General features: G+C 37.9%; 1 protein-coding gene across 1 annotated transcript; it reads right to left on the bottom strand.

Moving 5' to 3' along the window:
* Positions 1-399: 399 nt before the first annotated feature.
* Positions 400-23,119, bottom strand: mbtps1 (membrane-bound transcription factor peptidase, site 1). Its single transcript, XM_052152272.1, has 23 exons — positions 22,971-23,119; positions 20,930-21,424; positions 19,088-19,345; positions 14,493-14,711; positions 14,205-14,315; positions 13,956-14,065; positions 13,682-13,798; positions 13,478-13,545; positions 13,278-13,380; positions 12,288-12,439; positions 8,401-8,562; positions 7,774-7,918; positions 7,402-7,590; positions 6,948-7,120; positions 6,179-6,294; positions 5,217-5,373; positions 4,612-4,736; positions 3,826-3,903; positions 3,566-3,706; positions 2,814-2,945; positions 2,613-2,739; positions 2,355-2,485; positions 400-1,578 (listed from the first exon to the last, which is right to left on the bottom strand). Exons 2-23 carry the CDS (start codon positions 21,147-21,149, stop codon positions 1,367-1,369), a joined length of 3,246 nt encoding a protein of 1,081 aa, XP_052008232.1. The 5' UTR covers positions 21,150-21,424; positions 22,971-23,119; the 3' UTR covers positions 400-1,366.
* Positions 23,120-24,147: the final 1,028 nt, after the last annotated feature.

Genomic DNA, 24,147 nt, shown 5'->3' with positions numbered 1-24,147 from the left:
GTTTACAGATTTTTCCTGCAATCTGATTTTAAATCAAGCACATCTAAAATGTGCTATTTTTTCATTAAAGAGATTTATTACCCGTTAAGAAGAAACAGTGGTTCCACAAATTATTCATACACTTTTGGACACTTAAAATGTATGAATTTCATTGCATTAATAACAAAATACCAAACGACAGTGGCATCTGCACATAACTGGTTTTCTCAGAACATGCATTTTCCCAGTAATTTTTTATTTTTTTTGCAAAGACTTCTACCAGCTGATCTAAATGATCTTTTAAGTGGTATATGAAGTCAGCTCCCCTCAGATTGACACATGTGTCCTATTGGAGTAACCAGAGATGAAGGAAAAAATGCCAGAAAACCTTTTGACCTGTATATCGATTGTTTTATCATTTAAAATCTCTTGTAAAATGTTAAGCTTGTGCCCAGACTTTAAAATAAATGCCACACTGAAATGCAATGACATTCATGGTTTGGTGTCCAAATACTTTTGGGACCACTGTATGTCACAGCTTGTGTATAAACTTATCCTTCACTTAATAAAGATGACTACAAAAAATGGACCTAAAACATGGCTCTCATCCAAAAGAGTTTCCGAGGTGATATTTCACTCCTAAACAGCAAAGTGTTCAGGCAAACTGGCAGGCCACACATTCAAACACAGACAGTTTCATCCATCTTATGCAAACAAAGAACAAATAGGTTCATCCACCTTGTAAAGTAGCAAAATAACCATTCCAAAACCATATATACTCTTGACAGTTACCTGAATCATCCTTTAGATAAAAAGACAAAAACAATTCTGTTTTTTCCATTGTAACCCTTGCCACAAGACTGATCCAAGAGCTATTACAAAGACAAAAGTCAAGTTTTCTGCTTTATATTGGATAAGATATATTTAAAACATTGATATTTTCACACCAACAGTGAAATTTTGATGGCTATTTACAAACGACCCCATTTTATAAAAACACATTTTAACAAAATATAAAAATGTAGACATGTGGAAATAGTCCAATATGTTGATCAAGGAAACTGAACGGTTAGTTTTGGTTGTTCAATTTGACATACAAAGCAAGGGTCAATCTATCATTATTAATAAATTAAATGAGGAAACATTTCTCCATTTGGTCACTTAATTGAAAGGCGTGTGATGAATAACGACAAGAGAGAGAACATGGATGTCCAGTACACAAGGCCCTTATCCGGGCACAGGAGGCAGGCTCATCTCAAGCACAGACTCAGCCAATCGGAGTCTAAAAATCTCATCATCACGGCAACACACACACCTCGAGGATATCTGTTCCTCATTTCTTTGTCCATGTTCAGAGGTGGCGTGTTCAGGTGTGGTGGGTGGCCGATCATACTGTGGGATTTTTGCCTGTGTGTGGAGTTTGTGGTTGCTGTTGTTGAAGGTAAAGTGGTCGTTTCACTCTGGGTTTCCTGCGCTTGGGCTTACTCTTAGCCTTGGTCAATTGCACCACAAAGAAGGAAAGCACAACCATGGCACCAAGAAATGCAAAAACTGGGATTGTCTGGCCCACCTCTTGATTATAACGGCCTGGCATTATTCCTGAGGAAAAACACAGTGCATAGTGTCAAAACGCATTAAAGGTTCTTTTGTAGGCAATACAAAAAATGTGTTTATTTTCTGCATATTAAGCAAGCTTAATCTAATTGGACATACTTTATATTAGATGCCTTACTACTGTGTAATTAAGCATTTGATACAATGCACTTATGTACATACATGTCTTGTTGCATTGTACTTGCATTTAAATTACATCTGTAGTTACACGGTTTACCTTACAACAAATCCTAAACCTAACCCCCTACTCCTAAACCTACCTGTACCTCAACCTCCATAGCAGCAAATGTAAATCTTGTGAGAATTTTGCAGAACATTTAGTTACACAATAAGTACATTGTATATTAATGTTAGTACACAGTAGTTAGACACCTAATATAAAGTGGGACCATCCAAATCAAACAACACTGAAACCAAGAAAACAAGTATAATGTCATCAAATGGTTAGTTCACCCAAAAATGTATTCCGTTGTCATTTATTCACCCTTATGTCATTCCAAACACAAATGACCCAAATGCTTTCTTCTGTGGCACACAAATGGAAAAGTTAAGCAGAATGTTAACACTAACAGTGTCAGTCAACATTCACTTTCATTGTATGAAAAAAAAGATGCGATTAAAGTGAATGGTGACTGAGGTCTCTAACATTCAGCCTACCATCTCCCATTGTGTTCCATGTAAGAAAGTTATACAGAATTTTCATTTTTTGGGGTGAGCCATCCCTTTAAAGCTCATTTAATGTCATTAGGTCCTTTCTTCACCTCCAGGGATGTCCCAAGCTCCACTTTCCCCAGGAGACAGGGGTCGAACCTGAGGCCGATACGGCCTCACATTAGGCAAAACAACCTTGTCCATGTCCACTGACAGTAGCTTCTGATGCTTCCACAGATTGCTGAAAAGAAATAAATGTTGTTAACATAACTATTGTCAAATCTCAATGTTATAGAAAATAAGTCCATGAATTTGAAAGTCTCTATTCAAAGTGGTCAAGAAAGTCACTTAAGCACATCTGTACTGACCTAGGAGCAGTCTCATTAAGTGGCTGTGGTTTAGCCCAAGATAAATGAGGGCATGCAGGTAGAGGACGAGGCTTCGGGTCACCCAGATGAGCCTCTAGCACTTTGGAGTAACGATAGAGGTGATTTCCTGCAGAAATAATAAACAATTAGCCCCCTGAAAAACAAAGCACGCAGAGTTTGTAAAGACACAATACATTTTACCTTCCAATCTCTGTGGTAATGGTTTGTCTGTGCCTGTAGGGGGCACTACTCTGTTTTTAGAGTGGGCAAGGCTGGGTGGAGTCATGCTATAGGACGTGTATTGCAGCAAAGCATCCAGCATCCAAAAGCACTCTAAATAGGGAAGAGAGAACCCAAATGTGAATTAAATTCAAGCATAAAAATTAATAGTGTGGGTGGGTTTTTAAAACCATGTCAAATACATGCTTGTCAAAAATGTGAGCTAACACAAGTTAAAATGCTTTCATTATGCTTTTTCTAATTAAAAAATTCCATTACAATTATATTAACAGCACAATGAATGAGTGAAAAGTGTCATTTTAAGAGTAGTATAGTTCAGGATATCTTAGTATTTGGTACGTCTGGCATCCACCATTGTCTGCAAATGCAATGTATGTTACTGTGTTAGCCTTTGATGACAGCATGCACTTGTGCTAGCACGAACTCCACAACTGTGTGCAAAGCCTGATGATCCATATTAATGTTATCTCAGGATTATTTGAGAATGCTCCAGAGTATTTTGTGTGCTTTAATGAAAGCAAGGAAATCTGATCTCTTTAAGGAGTTAGCATGGTCAATGTCACAATTTCACACTACATTTAATTAGAATCTTAATATTTCTTACATATCTCAACATTCCCATATTTCTTCATAGTTTACTTCCAGGATTAGACTCCGAATAACTGCTTTTGGAACTCATTGTTAACAAATATGCATTATGAAATATGCATTACCTTTCTGTCTGTGACTGTCATCAATGCAGTTGGAGTCTCCATAGAGTGCTATGCGACCTCCCCCCTCTGTGGGCGTTTGGTACAGTCCAAGCACAGGCACATTTTCCACAACTGCCGTCTCTTGTTTCAAGACCTCTAGTCCTGGAAATATGAGGAATTTAGATAACAATAACAAAATGAAGAAAAAGAGAGAGCTTTCAGTTGGTCTCTATGGATACAGAGGCAAGATGTGGTGTACAATCACAGTGACTTATGTGTACCTTGATCCTTTAAGGTATGAGCAATAACAATTCCATCCTCTGGAAATCGAGCGATGCTGCAACCAGAAGCATAATACACTAAAAGCAAAAGACAAATGATTGTCAGATTTTAGTCAGACTTTAAAATGAGGCATTTATTTCAGGCAATCAAGTGTCAGCATTAAAAGTACTTTTACTTGCCAATAAAAAAAAATAAAAAAAAAGAACCTACAAATATAAATGGAAAGTGTACGAGTAGGCCTGGGTATTGATACTTATTTCCCGATTCGATTTCGATTCACAAGCTCTCAATTAGATTTGTTTCCGATTTGATATCGATTCATAAGGGTATATTTCAGTAATAATGTCCCTTTTGCTTACATATGAAAGAAATTATCTCCCAGCAAATGCTGTAAATTATTCAGGGAACCTTCTAACTAGGCAAATTATGATAATATTATTTTTACAAATTATATTTTATTAGTTTATCATTTTGGTCACGTTTTGGCTTTTTCAAAATTAACAAATCCATGTGTACAATCAATAAATAAAATATATTATTTTCTGTTTCATGTTGAACTGCATAATTTGTACCATTTACATTGATTCGTCTATATAACAAAACCAGCATTCCTGTAAAGTATGTCTTTTGATGAAGCCTCTTCTCATTAACATGAGCTTTATTGTTAGAAAGTTCATTTTTTGTTGTTTTTGATCAACACCTGACTGTAGAGAACCTTTATATATTTAGAAGACAGAATAAGACAAAAAGACAAAGAGAAGTCAGAGTGTGCCAGGTTGCCTTACTGTCATGATCTGCCATTGTGAAGTCTCCCTCATACAGGCCATCACTGAAGGCCATACCCCACACAGAGATCAGGTCATTCAAGGCTGGCACGTTAGCACCCCCTGTGTCTGGCATCCACCATTGCCTGCAAATGCAATTCATGTTACGGTGTTAGCCTTCATTTGATAAACAAATCATGTTTATCCTGAATAGTGCACTTTAATAAGAACCGCATTTCAAAAGAACACAACAGATCTAACAATAGAAACCACGCTTTCAAACCACTGCAAAAATGACATTAATTATGAATTAGAGTGCTTAAATACCCTAATCGGAAGCAAACTATCATTTAAATTAGGACAGAAACAACAGATGGTAATTGGAAAATTAGACAAATGGATTTCCGAACTAAAAAATGTCAGGTGAAATCACAAATAATCAAGTAATTACTGAGGCAGTTTTACACTATTTATTTTGCAGTCAATAGCTAGCTGTTTTTGCAACAGCATGAGCTATTGTTTTTGCCATCTACATTCTTCCACCCGGGAGATATATGCAGTGCACTACACTGAAAAATAAGATTTAAAGACTGGACTATAGTGTTCTGTGGCACTCTCAGCAGTACCTGGTGTTCTCATCGTAGAACTTGACTTTTCTCATGACTGATGTGTTGTACCAGTCACTGAAGATGATGAGAGACAGGCCATTATCTATGTCTCTCCTCAGCTTGGTGATCTCTTCTGGAAAATACTCTTCCTCACTGTCCACCATCAACAGGGTCCCTACACATATACACACAGACACAACAGTGGATTTAGGTCTTGTAGCGGTACAGGCTAGAATGTTACACTAAATAATTTATCTTACAGACCTATGATATCACATTTGAAGTTTTGTGGCTTTTAGTTCATATGTGTTATATTAGAGGGCATCTATATGCTAGTGTACTCCTAAAAGTTGACCAAATCAACTTTAAGCAGATATATGAATAAAATATTTATACATCTCTCCTCATTTAAAAATGGACCAAACATATTGACTACGTCATTCACTCACTTATTTTGTTCAATAATGCTCTTTATACCACATACTTCTGACTAGCAAGAACAAGTAATGAATAATGGTCATGGCTGTGATGTAAACTTAAGGCTATTGAGCCTTGTCCTGCCACAGCCCAAATGTGCTGTTTCAGGGGGGCCAGGGTAGCTCAGCAAGTAGACACAAACAATTGGCCTGGTTGCTAGGGTGGGTAGAGTCACATTGGGTTCAACTCCTCATGGTTCCTATAATATGTGGTTCTCTCTCTCTGATGAACAGATTGACACCTCAGACGCGAAGGCAACTGAGATTCATCCTCCACCACCCGGATTGAGGCTAGTCAGTACGCCAACAGATGACTTTGCTCAATTCCCAATGTGTGCTTTCCAAATTGGGGAGAAAAAGGGGAGGAGGAAAACACTTCCTGTTTGAACAGGAAGTGTGTCAATGGAGGACAAATCTGCTCTTGTCGTGCATTTCATAGGGGCCTTTAGAGATTATCTATAGTGAAACCACTTATAACAGATCCTGCAATAAATCAATACTTACCATACTGACTGGCATCAAAGCAAGTGATTGGTGACCCCAAGACCTCCACAAAGTAGCCCATGCTCCGAAGATGCTGATACATGTCTCTAAAGTTGGTGTGAATATGATCACCATTCCTTCAAACCAAAAGGAAAACATCATGCAACAATTCAAAGAGCAATGGGGTCAAAAAACAAAAATTGAAGAGACAAAAGCTATGGAATGGCGCCCTCTATGGATAGTTCACTTCATTTACTTAAGTTCATGCAACCCCAGATGTGTAGGAATTTCTTCAGCTCAACACAAAGATTTTTTTAAATACTATTTCAGCTCTGTAGGTCCATACAATGCAAGTTACTGGTGATCAGACTTTTATGGTCTAATATAGGTCTTCTGAAGCAATACAATCACTTTGGGTGAGAAACATATCAATATCACATTCTGAAAATGGAGATTTTTAGTAAAAAAGGACTCAAACATTGATCTGTTTCTCACCCACACCTATCTTAATGCTTCTTAAGATATTGATTTAACCAATTGAATCATATGGATTACTTTTATGCTGCCTTTAAGTGATTTTTGGAGCTTCAAAGTTCTGATCACCATTGTCGTGCATTGTATGGACCTACAGAGCTGAGATACACTTCTAAAAATCTGTGTTCTGCAGAAGAAACTCATACACATCTGGGATGACATGAGGGCGAGTAAAAGATGATAATTTTTTGGGTAAACTACCCCTTTAATCGTCATAAGAAAGTCTATTGGGATTAGGTTTGAGGTTGTGGCTAACCAGTCAAGTGGATCGTTCTTCATACGCAGGTTGTCTCTGGGGAAGTAGCCAGGAGGGTAGCGTAGGTTATGGTACTGATCCCACAAAATCCTCTTACTACGTGGGGGAGTGGGGACAATCTTCACCTTCACTGGTAACTTCACTGTGGAGGTCATCTCACCACCTATTGCAGACTGGACATGGAAAACACAGAGACTGTAAGAGGTCACAATCAGCAATGACACTACTGAAGTGACAATGCCCTTCTAAGTTCTTCACTAACTTTGGTCAAAGTACCCAAATATTCATAACAATGATTTTATTGGTACTAACATGTGTTACACACTTTCAAATCAAAGTATATTCTTTTTTTTTCTCTGCAAAAATTCCCAATCCAGACTTTGACACTTAAGATCTCTACTAAAGTGGTCTATAGCACAGAACAAAGTGTTAAAACCTTAATTCTGTTACTCACATCATTCTCTGCTGGTGAGGCCACTGTAACCATGACATGACCCTGAGCGATGCCTTCCCATGATGCAGCTTTCTTAGCCACGGATATGGAGACAGCCAGGTATCCAGCCCAGGGCCAGAGCACAGGAGAGTAAGATACTGCCACTTCAACATAATCCCCATTCTGAGGCAGGTAGGGCTGCCAGATGGGCTGTGGAGGCAAAATATAGCAGCGCAAATGAACTTTGTAGCTTCTTAAATATTAATTTTCTATTGATTACAATTAGATTGTAATCAACTGTAGACAATATAGAATACAATTTAACAGTTAATACACAGCTATAAAATTATAAATCAGTTAACTTTGAATTTCAGTCTCTTCATTATTGCCTACCTTGTCCACAATCCTGCCAGTCACACCCATACCATTAAGAATGGTCACGTTGACAATAGTTGGCATGCCACCATAGTAAATGGGCTGAGAGCAGTAGGGCCACATGTATGGGCACTCAGTCAGATCTATGTAGCTAGGGCTTAGGCTAAAGAACAAATACACAAAGTATTTAGACTCTTGAGCCACACTTAAAAATATGTTTATATAACACAGGCATTTCTTTTTGAAGAAATAAAAGCAAAACATTTCACTAAAGGAAGTTTGTTAGGTTTTACATTTTAAAAACAGACAAAGTATTTGGACATTTTCTGGCTGTCAAATTTGTCCATAGTTGTGATGAACTACACCTGTGCTTACTGCTAGGGAAATTGTGTGAACTTGAGGGGAACTGACGTCATACATCCACCTTGAGACCAACAAAAAGGCTCAGAAAGGTGAAGATTCATCTGAGATCATTCATTTTTTATTTGCAGATGACCACTGGTTTGATATTTTGTATCTAATGCAATAGCATTCAGACATATTTCGTATGCCATAAATGTCTAAATGTGTCCAAATACTTTGGGGTCACTGTATGCTACAAGAAAGCTAGTAAATGTAGAAGTAAACAGTCCATGAAAAGAATACCTGGCTTGTGGCTTGTAGCTGTTAAGGATCTGGTAGGCTCTGAGCAGGTCAAGTTTACCATGGCCCTGCTCAAACATGTTGACACCTGGCAACCTGCGGGCTGACGCAATCAGTGCCTGCTTCATACTGGCTGGGTTTACCAACTCTCTGTTCAACACAGTGCTGAGAAGACAGACAAAAACAGTTAATCTTATGTCTTCAGATGTTGCTTCAATATATCCACATAATTTTCATTCCTCATGATACCAATCTATTTTATGAAGTCCCTCCTGCAGCAAAGCACCCCCACAACATGATGCTGCAACCCCTATGCTTCATGGTTGAGATGTTGTTCTTTGTCATGCTAGCCTCACCGTTTTTCATCCCAACAAAACAATGGTCATTATGGCCAAACAGTTCAGTTGTTGTTTCATTAGATCAGAGGGCATTTCTCCTAAAATTAATATCTTTGTCCCCATGTGCACTTGCAAACTGTAGTCTGACTTATTCATGGTGGTTTTGGAGCAGTGGCTTCTTCCTTGCCAAGCAGCCTTTCAGGTTATGTCGATATAGGACTCGTTTAACTGTGGATATGGATACTTGTCTACCCGTTTTCTCCAGCATCTTCACAAGGTCCTTTGCTGGGATTGATTTACACTTTTTGCACCAAACAACTCATCTCTAGGAGACAGTACTATTGTTTGTACAGATAAACGTGGTACCTTCAGGCATTTGGAAATTGCGACCAAGGATGAACCAGACTTGTAGAGGTAGGTCTACAATTTTTTTTCTGGTATCTTGGCTGATTTCTTTTGATTTTCCCATTGACATAATTTTCTGGAATTTTCCAAGCTGCTTAAAAAGGCACAGTAAACTTTTTACCCACTGGAATTGTCAATTAAAAGTGAAAATCGGTCTAAACAATTGTTGGGAAAATCCTAAAAGTCCTAAACAACTTGCCAAAAATATAGTTTGCTAATAATAAATCTGTGGAGTGCTAAAATTAGTTTTAGGGGGGCCTGGGTAGTTCAGCAAGTATTGACGCCAACTCCCACCCCTGAGCAACCAAATTGGCCCGGTTGCTAAAGAGGGTAGAGTCACATGGGGTAACCTCCTCGTGGTCGCAATAATGTGTGGTTCTCACTCTTAGTGGGGCACGTGATGAGTTGTGCGTAGATGCCGTGAAGAAAAGCGTGGGCCTCCACACGTGCTACATTTCCGTGGTAACACTCAACAAGCCACATGATAAGATGCACGGACTGACCGTCTCAGATGCGGAGGCAACTGTTATTCGTCCTCGGCCACGTGAGCCATTATGCCACCACGAGGACCTAGAGCGCATTGGGCATTCTAAATTGTGGAGAATTTTTTTCTCTCAATGCCGAACAGACATGATCGACAATATTGGGAAATGGCAAAACTATGGATCTGGGAAGTCGGCAAATATATTAAACAATGACCAGGGTGTGAAACTAGCACCCGTAAAGCGCGACGAGGCTGAATCAAGTTTGCAAGCTCCTCGCCCAAATGTACTTAGTTTATGGGTAAATATGCTCATCTACCCGCAACAGGCTGGTGACCTGCTGCAAGAGGTCTCTGTGACTAACAACATTTCTTGTCATGTGTCAAAGACATGCACTTATTATATTTATATTAGATTTTTTAGAACAGACAGAAGTCATCAATAGCTGTGTTTCCAGCAACACTTTTTTTTTTATGCGCATTTTAGGATATTGCATAAAATCTGCTGAATGGAAACACCAAGATGCGAATAAATCTCCAAAATGCACATGGAAAACTTATAATCTCGCTTGAGGTGGATCTTTTTTTTTTTTTATTCGGCAAGCAAAAATGCACAAACTATGATGGAAACACATTTACCGAATAAACTCATATTGAATTTAACAGGAATACAAGATGCACATAAAAAAAATCATGTGATTGAATAATTCATTCATAACTGGACAAACCAATCATCTGAATTGTTGCCCTGGACCTTCTGAAATACCTAAAGCCTAAATAGAGTTTGCAGAGCAAATAAGTTAAACACAAACTTGAACTTTTCCCCAAAGAGCAGGTTGATTGATACTTTTAAAGAATATCTTACAGATCCACACCGCAACATCATGGAGGAATGCGCACACACACACAGTGCTCCCAGAACTGTGAGACGTGCTGTCATTTCCAGTCACGAAACGAGTTATTAGTGTTTTGTCTGCACATCCTAAACCGCAAGTATTTTATTTAATCGTTACAATTTCCCCGAAAGTGACGATTGTATTCTTTTGTATGCAAGGGATTGAAACGCTGCTTTATCCGCACATTGTTTTTGCAATATTTCGAATTTTTGCATAGATTTTATTCCCAACTTGGATGGAAACATAGCTACTGCTTGTGTCTGATTCACTTTTTCTTCAGAGGCGTGCGATCAGGAACAGGTCTCGTAGAACAAGCGCATGTAATGAGTTTAAACTCTTTTTTTCTCCGTTTCATTCATCTGAAAACTGCTTCCAAGAATACGGTCATCAATGAGAATGCAGCAAATTATCTCTGATCATCTCAGAAGGTGCTGTGACTTCAGTTCACTTTATTTCCACATGGTTAGCATGCATTTTGAACAACTCTGCAGGTTCAGTAATATATATCTTTGTATTAAAGAAACAAAGACGAAAGTGAATAAATCAAAGTAATACATGACATGTTCACCTTGAGACTAAAATGGAGTTTTATTTTATTTAGGCAGCATTAACTATTACCAAAACGCAATACAAACACAAATTCCATATGAACACATTTGGCAGCATTATTTTGGGAACACAAGGGAATTAATTTATTAGGCTTATTTATTTTGATTATCGTCTTTACATTTCTAATTGCCTGTAGGCTATTAGAAATTTTCCATCTGTTGTGTTGACGGATGCTTGTATGATGACAAATGGAGTTGCTGGAGAAGGTAAATGTTTGGATAAGGAGGTTAAATATGATTTTTTGATCACCATGTTATTTCAACGCTTTTTCAATTTTGTTTAAAGTGCTATTTGAATTTAAAAATGTAATTTAAGTTTTTTGTGTTTCAATATATGAATGACATTTTTAAAGCAAAATGTAAAATAAATTCACGAACCTCGGATACGACCCTCGGATATCGTGGATATTTTTTAAGGCAATGATCGCCCAGCCCTATATATATATATATATATATATATATATATATATATATATATATATATATAAGTGGTATAAAGAAGACAGAGACAATAGATGTACAAGTGGAAACAACAACAAATTAAGATTTGTTTGCTGTCACAGTCTGAGGATATGAACTATATAGTAGAAAAGACCGGGAGAGCAAAAGAGAGAATGGCATTTTACTCCCAAAAAAAAACCCAAGATTGATTCCGTTAATTTATGCATTTCTTTACCAAACAAGGACACTTATACGGAGACTGCACACCCACTTCAAAATTGAAAAATGCTTTTGCCATTTATATGAAGTTTTACTGCCTCTCTATTCTAGATTTACAATGGCAACTCCTCTATTTACAAAGCTCTATATTAAAAGCAATAGTGTTTATCTTATCCAAGTGTCTATTCCAGATCAATTATGGGATATGGGCTCAGGGTCAGTTTAGTGCACTTATAAAAGTACAAAGTACAGGTGAGCCACAATTAAATCAATCTGCAGCAAACATCTTTTAAGAAGCACTGATCCAAGTGCATCCAAATACATTTAAAAAGGTACAACTATTCCAAAGAGTCTCTCAAATAATTTGAAGTTATAAAAAAAAATTATGTATAATAGCTATAAAAAAAACTGCAAAATTCTGTTAAAAGCAGTTGTAGAACATTTCAAATTTCATGTCAACTGCTTGAATTCTTGGACAAATTTCTGTTCATCAGTGTCTCACCTGGCAAGCAGTGTGACAGCTCCAGCCACCACAGGTGATGCAACACTCGTGCCAGAAAGAGAACGACAGCCCTCCTTCAATCCTGAACCACGCACACCAGAGCCGTACGTCACAATATCAGGCTTCACCCTTCCATAGCCACCTGGCAGCTCCTGATGAACAGATAGCACAAGAGTCAAAACAACAACTAACTGAGAAGTATGAGTACTGCATTTTTATATAAGGGTAGTTGACGCATGGCATGCGAACAATAATTTTTTCAACTAAGGTACAAAATAATATAAATGTATAAGAGAAAATGTACATCATAGACCCTGTAATTGGTCACCATTTTTCAAAAATTTTACACACCTTTTAGACTTCATAAGGTGTGTAAAATTCATAAATGGTTCTGTGGTGTTAAAAATAAAATATATACAAGTAAAAATAATATGAATATAAAACTGCAAGCATAATAATTATGAACTAATTAGCAAAATGCAGATTAAAATAGTTTTATATTTAGTATAGCATGACACTTTCAAGTCAACTACCAACATAGCTACAATGATGTGCCAAATCTTATATCTAGAAATATAAGATTTATATCTATATCTTGAAAATGCCTTTACAATAAAACATCACAATAGGGGCATCGGTTTCTAACATCTTATTAACATCTTTGACAGTACAGAAAACTCTCAAAGACATATTTTTTACATACAAATATATTGTAAATCTACAAAGCTTTAATTCTGTGAGTCACTTAGAGAATAGAGAACAATAGAGAACTTTTACAGAGCACTTTGAAGTGTTTGCAAATCTATTTAATTAATTATTCTTCCTAGAGGTGAGAAGTCCAAGAATTTCCAGCTTTGTATTACAAGATAACAGGATGTGTCTGCCATTGTTAGGTCAGATCAAAATGTGCAGGCATGTTCTTACAAGCCTCTAAAGAGAGCTACACAGGAACGATGGGGTGATGCAAAGAAAGCACAAGACAGAACGAACCCATGTTGTCATGCCCCTGGACGAGAACTTGGCAATGTTGTCCTCAAAATCAATCCCTCCGACACCAATAACATCCATCTGATCTGCAGGATTATTCAGGGTTCTGGAACACATAAAAAAAAACAAAAAAAAAAACAATTTCAACAGAACTGCAGTGACTATTTGGCTAATATTATCCATCATTGATCTGGTACACTTACCCATACAATGGGCCATCATTGCCAATAGCAGACACCATAATCACCTTGTTGGCTGTGAGTTCCCAAACCTTGTCAAAACACAGGCAGCGGAGAACAGATTTTATTATAGCACTACTTCACAGTAGGCATGAATCATGTTTGATATAAAGAGTGCAATGTGCTGAACATTTCCCCCAAATAACAATGTTTCCTTTCTGTTCATACCTTATCAACAAATGGATGGTCCATAAAGTCTGGTCCCCCTATACTGAGGTTTAAGACATCTATCTTCTTCAGAATGGCATAGTTAAAGGCATCTAAGAACCAGGAGGTGTAGGACACCTGAGTAGAAAGCAGCCACTCAGACATAAACGAAATGTATGTGCGCGTGGAAGCGCATTATAATATTAATCTCATTGAATTGTAAAATGGAACAATTCAAAGAGAACAAAATAGAAGTGGTTGTATAGGGACATGGATACAAATATTCGTGGGATACCTGGTTATTGGTAAAAACTCTGAAGATATGCAGTTCAGAATCTGGAGCAAATCCCTGGCACTCCCTCATGCTGGCAATAACCCCAGCAACAAAAGTACCATGACCTAACCCTGAAGAAATAATGTGAGAGACAAAGATAAGAGATTGATCCATGTGTTTAAACCAAACAATTTTTCTGAGTTGATTCAGTCAACTTCAGTTAGACCTCAACAAGGAACTATGGATGTTTAAACTGAGTAGTCAATTTACCATCATCCAGTGTTTTCTCATTGGTCCAGTTGGTTCTCTCCTTAACATTTTTAAAGTGAGGGTGCTTCTCACTCAGCCCAGTGTCAAATACTGCTACCTTAACTCCAGAGCCTGTATGAGCACAAATCAGAGATACAAGCTAAAATGCATACCTCATAAAACCTCAACTTATAAATTAAGTAAAACAATAAAAATAAAAAATACAAAATACAAAATACAAATGCACATGAATCCACACTTTTAAATTCCATTAATTACTGTGTACAACCTTCACAATATTTCACATACCAGTGTGTCCCATCTGCCAAAGCACATCCGCTTGCAGTATCTGGGCGACATGTCTGGGGATGGCCCGTAGGAGACGGCGACTGGAGTGTCTGCCTGTGGCATGCCAGAATCCAGAGCTCAAAGATAGACTGGTCCTCCTGAGCGGCCTTGAGGATTGCCATGACTGCCACTTCTGCATCCAGCGTGTGTCATTGCATGGGGATCCTCCATCAGTGCCCGCTGAAAGGGAGATAAAGGGAAAGCATTATTAAAAAAATATATGCAAAGCAGAGAATTAAGTGCTCACAGACAAGTTATCATCTTTTACAAATTGCTCTTGAAAGATCATACAATTTATAACTCTTAACGCCTCGGTTTCCCAATGAATTACATTTATCTGCACTTTCTTTTAAGGATAGACATTTGTCTTGCGTAACTGTTCCTCTTCATTTGGCAGATACGACCCAATTAATTTTACATGAGTGGCTCACATTAAAATATAGGCCTGTATATCCTGAATAAAAAGTTCCATCTGTATGAAACTTGGTATGGATCGACAACAGGCTGTTCTGTGGATGCACACCAATTTTTGTCAAATTTAGTCAATAGGGAGCACCATAATTAAAACAGTGGCGCCTTTTATTTGTCGCAGAATAATTTAAAAAGAACGAAGTTCAAGTAAAATAACTTTATTCTGATCCATTCATAGAGCTGCGTATGGTTTCCTTTTAGTGCAAGAACATGTTCGGTCTGAACAGTCCCTTAGATGACAACTGCAATGTGTTGTGCCAAACCTAGTCAGCCACGCATTCTTAAAATCACTTTCATTAGCGTTGAAACCAGAGACAGATAGCCTCAGATTTCAAGAATATTCCCACCCTTTTTAAAACACTGCAGATAGATAATAACAGAAATTAAGCCATTGTGAACTTCACATTTAAGAAGGAGAGATGAGGTGAAGACTGAAAAAAGGAAACACAAGCATCTAAGAGTGGCTGAACTGCAGGGCTAACTACCTCGACCAGTTCCGACATGTCAAACTTCCTGTCTGGCTGATTACTGCTAATAAATTCCCCCTAGAGCTATACAGATGGGACTAGTGCACATACTGCAATTATATTACATTTCAATCTCTCACCTGAGCTCTTGTAGAGCTGACCCTGACGTACTTTAAATTATAATTACTTGCATAGACACACTCAAACCATGACCAGGGGCTACTTTGTTTTGATAAGATTAACAAAAATACAAAATTAACTGCTATTTGTTGGGTCTTTTCTTTAAAGGGGACCTATTATGCAAAATTCACTTTTACATGGTGTTTGTACATAAATGAGTTGGCAGTGTGTACACAACCACCCTACAATGTTAAAAGTCCACCCATTCCTCTCTCTTATATTTCAAAAACAGTGTCAAAATGAATGGTTTTCATTTCTGCTCTAACGTGACATGACTGGTGACGGACTCCACCCTATTTTTCATAGCTCCTCCCCTGAGTGATTACACACAGTCCGCCATTTTTTCTGCACTGGAGCAGATACAGTGAGAAGAATGTCATAAGTGTTATGTTGTTGGCTGTAAAAGTGAACATAAAGAGTCTTCATGTACTCCTGGTATCAGAGCCACTGAAGACGCAGTATTTTTTAAGGAAATGTGCCCCCAAAACATACAAAAATATGTGAATATTTGTGCAAAACATTTACACTGGACTGCTTTGTGAATGAGGGTCAATATAAAGCAGGATTTTCAAAATTTTTAATTCTCAAGCAGATCAGTGCCAACTGTTCGCGTTCCAGCTTTATATCCTGAAGATGTAAGTATCGCACTTTATATTTTGTGAATGTTTGCAAATCGCTTTTCCGAATATGCTTGTTAGCCGATTCCACTGCTAATGCAGATAAAGTTACTACCATTGTCTCAGATTTTACTCATGTAGACCAGAGCTATGTCGGGGGTGGGGAGCAGCAGCTCATTTGCATTTAAAAAAAGAGACACACACGAAAACAGTGTGATTTTGATTCAACACAAAAAAAGGCATTTACAAAATTATATAATAAATTATCCATGGGGTATTTTAAGCTAAAACTTCAGACACATTCTGGGGACACCAGAGACTTAAATTACATCTTGTAAAAAGGGGCATAATAGGTCTCATTTAAGCTGTGGCATGTATAAAGTGAGGTTGAAGAGTGAGAGAGAATAAGAGAGATCCAGTGAGGTTCAAGACTACACTGAAAATCTGGGATCAAAAATCTAATTTAAAGCTGGAAATAAAGTTTTACGATTTTGTTTTTTTAAGACCAAATGTTATGATGAAAAATACAAAATATTTAAGAGCATGCACTATTTGTAGGTCACTAATTACATAAAAATGGACATAGGAGTGCAGACTGGTGGAGCCAGTCTGATAAACATTGTACAGAAGCTGTGGAGTTTGTATAAGAAGCTGTAAAAGGCAGGCATGAATGAAGTCGTCATTCTGTTATTATACAGGAGTAGACCTAGTAAACAGTTATCACTCTCCAGGAGTTTTGCAACACCGATTGTAGATTTGCATAGAGGTGAGATTTCTTTTTTTTAGTCAAGCAGTGGGGAACACTGCATTTTATAACCTCTAACTCCTCTGAGAGTAATTTCCTCCACCCCATGCATTAAGCAAACACTTCCTATTCTGTTCACCTCCTGCTGTTGTCATCATCCAAAAGAGAGATGGGGAAGATAGAAGTCATTGTAAATGCTTCAAAAATGGCACTATAGTGTTCAAGTGTGACAGGAAATGTTATAAATACCAGACTTCACACGTTTTTTGATTATTGAATTTCCATGACCTTTCAATTATTTGTATTGCCAGATAAGGATGTTCAAAAATCATTCAATTGATAATGAATCAATTAGACAAATTTGTGAACCAGTTTCCAAAGTCCACGACTAAACACGACTAAAACCCAAAGTATATTTCAGTAAGATGCAAATGCTAGGCATCTACATACTAGACACGATGCAAATTTCGTCATCAGCATAGTGCATGAGAACAGAATGTGTGCAGCCCAATTTGTCTAACCGCATGTACTCTGAACATGCAATGACAGTTGATAAGAAAGTGTGTGAAAAGGGCAGGAGATACCAGCATTTGTATAACTTGAGTCTGAATGACATCTTCAAGCAGGTCCGTGGGAAGGAGGGTGTTTAGATGATGGTTATTCTTTTCTTTCTGTCAGTCTTTTTTATTATTAGAAATGCATTAAAACATTTTGGAAATGTTTTCCTAAAAACTGTATGCTTGAGGATGTCTTGAGAAATTATTTACAACACTGAATAGTGTAAAACTGATTTCTAAATCATAAGGGCCATCATCTCAACAACCCCTGAATCCTAAGCCAAGTTTGGACTATTTTAACTATTGGAGCACCTAGCTGCGCCTTTCATGGGAATACTTTTGGGGAATTAGAAGCTTTAATATTAACAGTCGTCATTACCTTTTAACATAACACAGATAGTATATACTCTTGCTGCAAAAACGTATTCGGCTGTGTTATTGTGTTCTGTCTAGTTTGGGGTTTTGAACCCAAAATATGGATGTTCTTGGCTGCGGTGTACAACGGGAACTGGTAGTTGCAAGACTTCCATACATTTGATTCATATTTTAGCATGTTTAAAGATTATGTACAAATGTTCTAATGTTCTGTATGAACTGATGATATAAATGCACAAAGTTCAATTGTGCCTTCATGTTGGAATGATAATGGATAAGCCGCACTTCCGAAGGGTTCAGAGTGTGTGCCCGCACATGGCACACTGGGGTGTGTGAGAGAGAAGTGAAGGAAAGATTTTGATTGTTAGCTTCATGTTGCCTGTTACTTGTTGTATTTTCAAGAATAAATCTAGTTTATAAAAAGATTTTATGGGTCTAAACTCCTAAAGAGAATTTGTCCAGTGTCTCATAGCAGACACAGCATGCATGCGCCAACCAATGGTGTACACGGACAGTCAATTGCAGTACACTTTGTAAGTTTGACTGTACGCCGACATGAAGCATTCACATCTTAAAAATCAAGATTCTTAAAGATCGGACATCATGCATATGATGTGGAAGCAAGGGAAATATCTAGTGAAACTCTAAGAGCAGAGCATAACTAGAATATTCAAAGTGTGTGTGTGTGTGTTAGGAGTACTAAGAGAGAACAGAAAGGAGCAATTCATCCATGCAACCATATGGTCTGATAAAATTATGATTCACATTCAAACACATTTGTTAATCTCAAAATCATTATATGCTTGGGGAGGCTGGCACAAAATCAAACCAATCCATATGTTCAGAAGTCAAATAAAAAAAAATACAAATAAAAACATATATCTGAGAACACATACAAAAAAGAAAGTATTTGCATTTAGCTGAACATTCTGCTTTTGGAAGATCGGTACGACACACAATTGGCAGAGAAGTTCTAGATGTGTAAAATACCACCATCAAACGGCACCATGTAAAGTTAGAGGTACCGTCCCTTTAGAGCAGCCCAGGCTTAAGTGCCTTACTAAAACCCCTTATGGTTTTTTACCTCTAATGTTTCAAATACCAGTTCTGAATGTCAGTGTTATGACAGTACAGTACTACTTACAGTCGATCATTTTGAGGCTTCGGATGACCATGCGCTGAGGCGTCACTCTCTTGATGTAGGGGTGGTCCTGGAGGGTGAGCAGACTGTTGCGGGCATCCTGCCGAATCTCCACCACCTCAAAGTCACTGGGGTAATCACTGGCAGGATTGTCCCGCCGTACGATGTGCCAGTTCACCGCATCTACATCTCGCAGGGCGCTGCTGATGAAATGACTGCGAGCTTTGGCTGTGAAGTAACCGTTAAATGCAACAATGTACTCTAGAGGAGAGATGAAGAGGAAGAACAGATGAAAAAACTGAGACATGGTGTGATCTTGCAAATCTCATCCAAAAACTTCAATTGCATTCGTTTAGGCCTGCAAGTTCTGCAAAGTTAGGAAAACTGGCATTAAAGTGTATCTGTTTAATAACAGGGAGATCCTCCCCAGAAAGTGTTCCGAATCATCATTCAAATTAGTTCAATCTTGAATTAACAATCACAATAAAGACTTTAAAAAGATAATTCAACCCAAGATTAAAATTATTTACTCACATTTCATGTTGTTACAAATCCATATGACTTTTTACAGTGGAAGAGATGTTTAGCAGAATGTAGCCCCAGTCACCACTCACTTTTATTGCATCCTTTTTCCATGCATTAAAGTGAATAGTGACTGACGCCTTTTGAGGCCAGAGAGGAAACAAAGTCAGGTTTGGAAACAACATGAGGGTTAGTAAATTATAACAGTTTTTCTCATTGGGTGACTCTTTAACAGTAATACAGGTACAGTGGCTGTTGAATGAAACCAGGGTGGGTATATGGAACACCTATCCTAAATTATTTGTCTGACTGAGTATATGCTATACATTATGCAACAAACCTAACAAAGACGACTTTGGGGAGGTTAAGAATCAATGTCTTGAAAGTTTTGAAGGTTTGATAGAGCCCAAATGGAAAGACTTTTAATCTGTAAATTAACAGCGCATTCCATCACTATAAAAAGGCTCAAATAAATGCCGTCCGATTAGCAGAACAGGTCTTTAGACCAAGGTAACCACAAAACTTTGCCCTGTTAATCAAATTAATGCTCAATAATGAAAACCATTACCACATAAACTGACCTCCTTGCCTCCCACCATTCACAGCTATGGTTGAAATAAGTAGAAAATTATAAACATTAGAGGATGGCACAAAGGGCTCATTCAAAGACTAGTAATCAGACCACTATAAATGTCTAGTTATGTTCTGGTCTTGTATACCCACACATACCACACCAAATGCAGTGAAATATAGACCCTCTTAAAACAACTCTGGACTCATATGGAAGTCTTAGGAATGCACAGCTAACACTCTGGGCCAGCCGCCAGTGAATACACAAACAGACCATCCGAGCAGAGGGCATGATCCAGCCAACGAATAGGCGGTTTACTGAGAGAGCTGCAGTACAGTGGAGTACATTACACCAGCCAACAAAGACAGACTGTTTGACCTACAACACTGATGTTTTGTCCTGCCCTAAATTACACAGGGAAGGGCAACATCTATAATTTAACCCCACAATAAACTTCATCAACAGGATGTGCAATAAAATGTCACTATCAGCACTAAAATCTAAATTACAGCACTAAATTATGTACTAAAACCCAGTGTTGGTCTATGGATAATTCAACTTCCTTGCAGTTTAAAAATATTTAAAAAAATAACCAAGTATGGTAAATTAATCCTATTTCTGGAACACAAAACTGCATTGGTTTATCAAAATAATTGAAATTATACCAACCACCCTTCTATCTACATATCAGCCATTGAAAAACCCTTATCGTTTACCACTATAGGAGGACAAAGATGAAAGATATAACTAACCATGCTTGACCAATTTGGTTGAAAAGTCCAGTTTCAGTGTAAGCTGCGAACAGTTTTGACTCAAGACAGCATCTGCATTCAGGGGAGGAGGAAAAGGAGTGGAGAGAGGTCCACGCTCTTCCTTTGTACCCACCCCAGGGAAAAGACCCCCAAGCAAGGCCACAAGCAAACAAAGCTGTATGCTCATGGTCCCAGTGTTCCTTTTCTGCTCATTACCCATCCAGAGATGTGTGTCCACAAAGGTAACAAACTTGAAAGGGTAATTGCAGTTTTGAAAAAGCTTAGGTCCAAAACTCTGAGATGCCTGAATAACACATGGCTTGAGTTTTCATTTCTTTCTGCGTTTCCTCTCCATAGCGTGGCCCTGTGGAGGTGGATGTGATCAGTGTGGCAACATGAAAAGAAGGAGGGGGGCCATCTTCGTTAGTGAGGACAACAAACTACAGAAGAGGGGTATTCATCTGCTTCGCAATGACCAAGGTTCTTGTCTTCTTCCTGTAGACAGGGAAGACACACTACAAGAGTTAGTATCTCAATAATGAGCTTGCAGCTACATGATATAGATGGCATTTCATTGTCAAGACCATTTCATATTTTTAAAGAATGTGCTTTCCACTTGGATAAACAGATGCATTAATCAAAACATCACTGAATACTAAAACCAACCAAATGTTACCGCAAACATATGTTTTTATAGTAGTGTTTTGATAAAGCCCAAAGCTTTTTTAGGTTAATAAATGAGCCATCAGCATAAAAAGCTCTCTATTTTTAAGCTGATTCCATAAAGTGATTCTGAAATTATTAAACTTGGACTTCTATAGTGATGCTAAAAATCCACCACAAAGTGTTAGCCCCCAGATATAGATTTATAATGTTATGGCCCTTTTCCTGCATAACATAGTCCCCCACCCACAAACAGGCTTACAGAGTCTTAAGTTCCCACTAAATCCAGGCTCTGAATTCCTGTCCTGTAAGAGGTGGGCTTACCTCAGATAGCACTGGACCATTATGAAATTCTGTTTCAGCCTACTTCACATCCTGGAGTACAAGAGCTAATCCCCCAATATGCACACTGTATGGTTCTTCACTATATAAACCACCAGACCAACCCAGCTGTTTACAGAATGGGTGCAATACCATAAAAAGAGTCCTAACTTCTTTCAACATGATGCTAACAAGAAAAATTGTCAAAATACACTGCAAAAGAAAATCTCATGAAATACAGGGCCAAGTTTAAATGTGCATCCAGATGAAAACTTAATGTTAAAGTTCTGAATGGAACAATTATTACTCACATGTTTGTATTTAAGCAGAAGAGAATAATTTGAAGCTGACAGGTGCAAAAACTAAAGAGGATAACAGAAGCAAGATATATCTTTTCAATTCGTGTATTTTAAAAACCAAAAGAACAGGAGTCACTTAAATTGTACCTGTGGCTTATCATCATCGCTCATCATCAGAAAAAGTGGCCTGCGACCAGAACCGACCGAACAATTAGCTAAATTACCCAGAACATTTTACATGATAGCTAACTATGGCCAAGAGATTGATAACCTGCCCTATCCTTAAATAAATATTTTGTATTGACAAACACAGCATTCTGTAACGGATTCAGCGTGTAGTATCTGCAGATCATGAATTATGAATGTAATCATGGATGTAATGAATTATCTTAATAAGTCAATAGATGGATGAAATAGCATGTTTGTTTTGTGTACTGATCATAATACTTTAACCGATGGTGAGATCGGAAGTGATTCAATGTCTCGCTTTCAACAAAACATCAGCTGGATCAGAAACGAGTCTACTGGCTAATAACAAACCAGCTAGCTGTTTCGATAGCTATAACATCAATAAAAACGTAACGCTTGATTCTGTCTTTTTCGTGTGCTCTTCTACTCTAAAATTGCTTCAAATGTCGTGTTTGTGATACAAAAACAGACAAGCATGTGGCCTCGACACCATCCTGCTACAAGCTAACATTTAGCATAGCAAAGCATGAACAGTTGTAAAACGTGAACAACGAGCACATCATACTTACTCTCGGCGATATAAACAACGATTATGCACGACGATCTTGAAATATCCGTGTCTTGGGTTCAGTATATATGAAAACTACACATTATCATTGCTGTTCCTAATGGCGTTAGCTTAGAGAGTAATCAAATAATTTGCTTTGGCACTGTAAAGTGAGACAGTGTTTAACAAAACAAGCAGTAGCCAATCATCGACCGTTGCGTCACAGGAAGAAAGAGCGGAAGGCCAATGGAAAACCTTGACGCTTTCATGCGATTGGTTATTGTGTTGCACATAATAAGTTGCTGGTATTAATTAAGCAAAGCAATGTTTTGTTATTAGTGCGCGAAGTTATTGGTGAGTTTGTATACTCGCTTTAAAATATAAACCACATAAATGTTTACATCTTCCACACTCTTTTTTTTATAGTTGAATAAGCGCTCTCTGTTATTTCTAAATAGTTATCTATCATATGGCACACTTTCAAAACATACTGCCTGGCTGAGCTGGTGTCCAGTTACCAGTCTGTCCAACAACAGGATAGTTTGTTGTATAGGCCTTATTCACACTCTCAGGAGAGGGTGCAGCAGATCTAGTGTGCAGCGACCCTCAGGGCCCAGCTAGACAACGTTTTTACACACCCACACATATGTATTGGATTTAGTGTGACAAAGAAAACACTACAACTTTGTTTTTTATTTATCTAAATCAGTGATTCTCAACCGGTGGGCCGCGGCCCACTAGTGGGCCTCGGAGCGCCATCTGGTGGGCCGTGTAGGCAGTGGTAGACTACCGACAAATTTTTTATATTTCTTAATTGACAAATCTTGTTATTTTCTGATTATCTAATTGTTATGAATTTATTTGATCAAAAACACTCAAGTTAAGATGCAGTATCTAAAAGCTAATTTACGTTTAAATGTCGCAACATCAATCACGTCACAACGTCAGATTGAAAGTTCGTTCAAACAGATGCAGTAACATTACGTTATATATGGATCGTTTTTTGAAAAGAAAAGCAGATGCAGCAGACAGACCTGTGCAAGCAAAGGCTTCGAAGTGTGTGGTGAGAAAGTACGACGCTGAATACATTAAATTTGGATTTATAAGTGCAGGTACTGAGACTAAGCCGAAGGCGCAGTGTGTCGAATGTGGAGAAATTTTGTCAAATGAGGCGCTAAAACCATCAAAGCTGCAGAGAC

The sequence above is a fragment of the Xyrauchen texanus genome, chromosome 21 (assembly GCF_025860055.1).
Source record: "Xyrauchen texanus isolate HMW12.3.18 chromosome 21, RBS_HiC_50CHRs, whole genome shotgun sequence".
NCBI classification, from domain to species: domain Eukaryota; kingdom Metazoa; phylum Chordata; class Actinopteri; order Cypriniformes; family Catostomidae; genus Xyrauchen; species Xyrauchen texanus.
The sequence above is the reverse complement of the archived record's forward strand: the minus strand, read 5'-3'. Positions and strand labels throughout refer to the sequence as shown.

Excerpts from the sequence above, each read along its gene's own strand:
- mbtps1 (XM_052152272.1), bottom strand. The coding sequence starts at position 21,149 with ATGGGTAATGAGCAGAAAAGGAACACTGGGACCATGAGCATACAGCTT. Across the intron at positions 12,440-13,277 it reads CCAGGGGCATGACAACATGG|GAGCTGCCAGGTGGCTATGG; the intron begins GTTCGTTCTGTC and ends TCTGTTCATCAG. Across the intron at positions 6,295-6,947 it reads AAGAACGATCCACTTGACTG|GAATGGTGATCATATTCACA; the intron begins GTTAGCCACAAC and ends TTTGGTTTGAAG.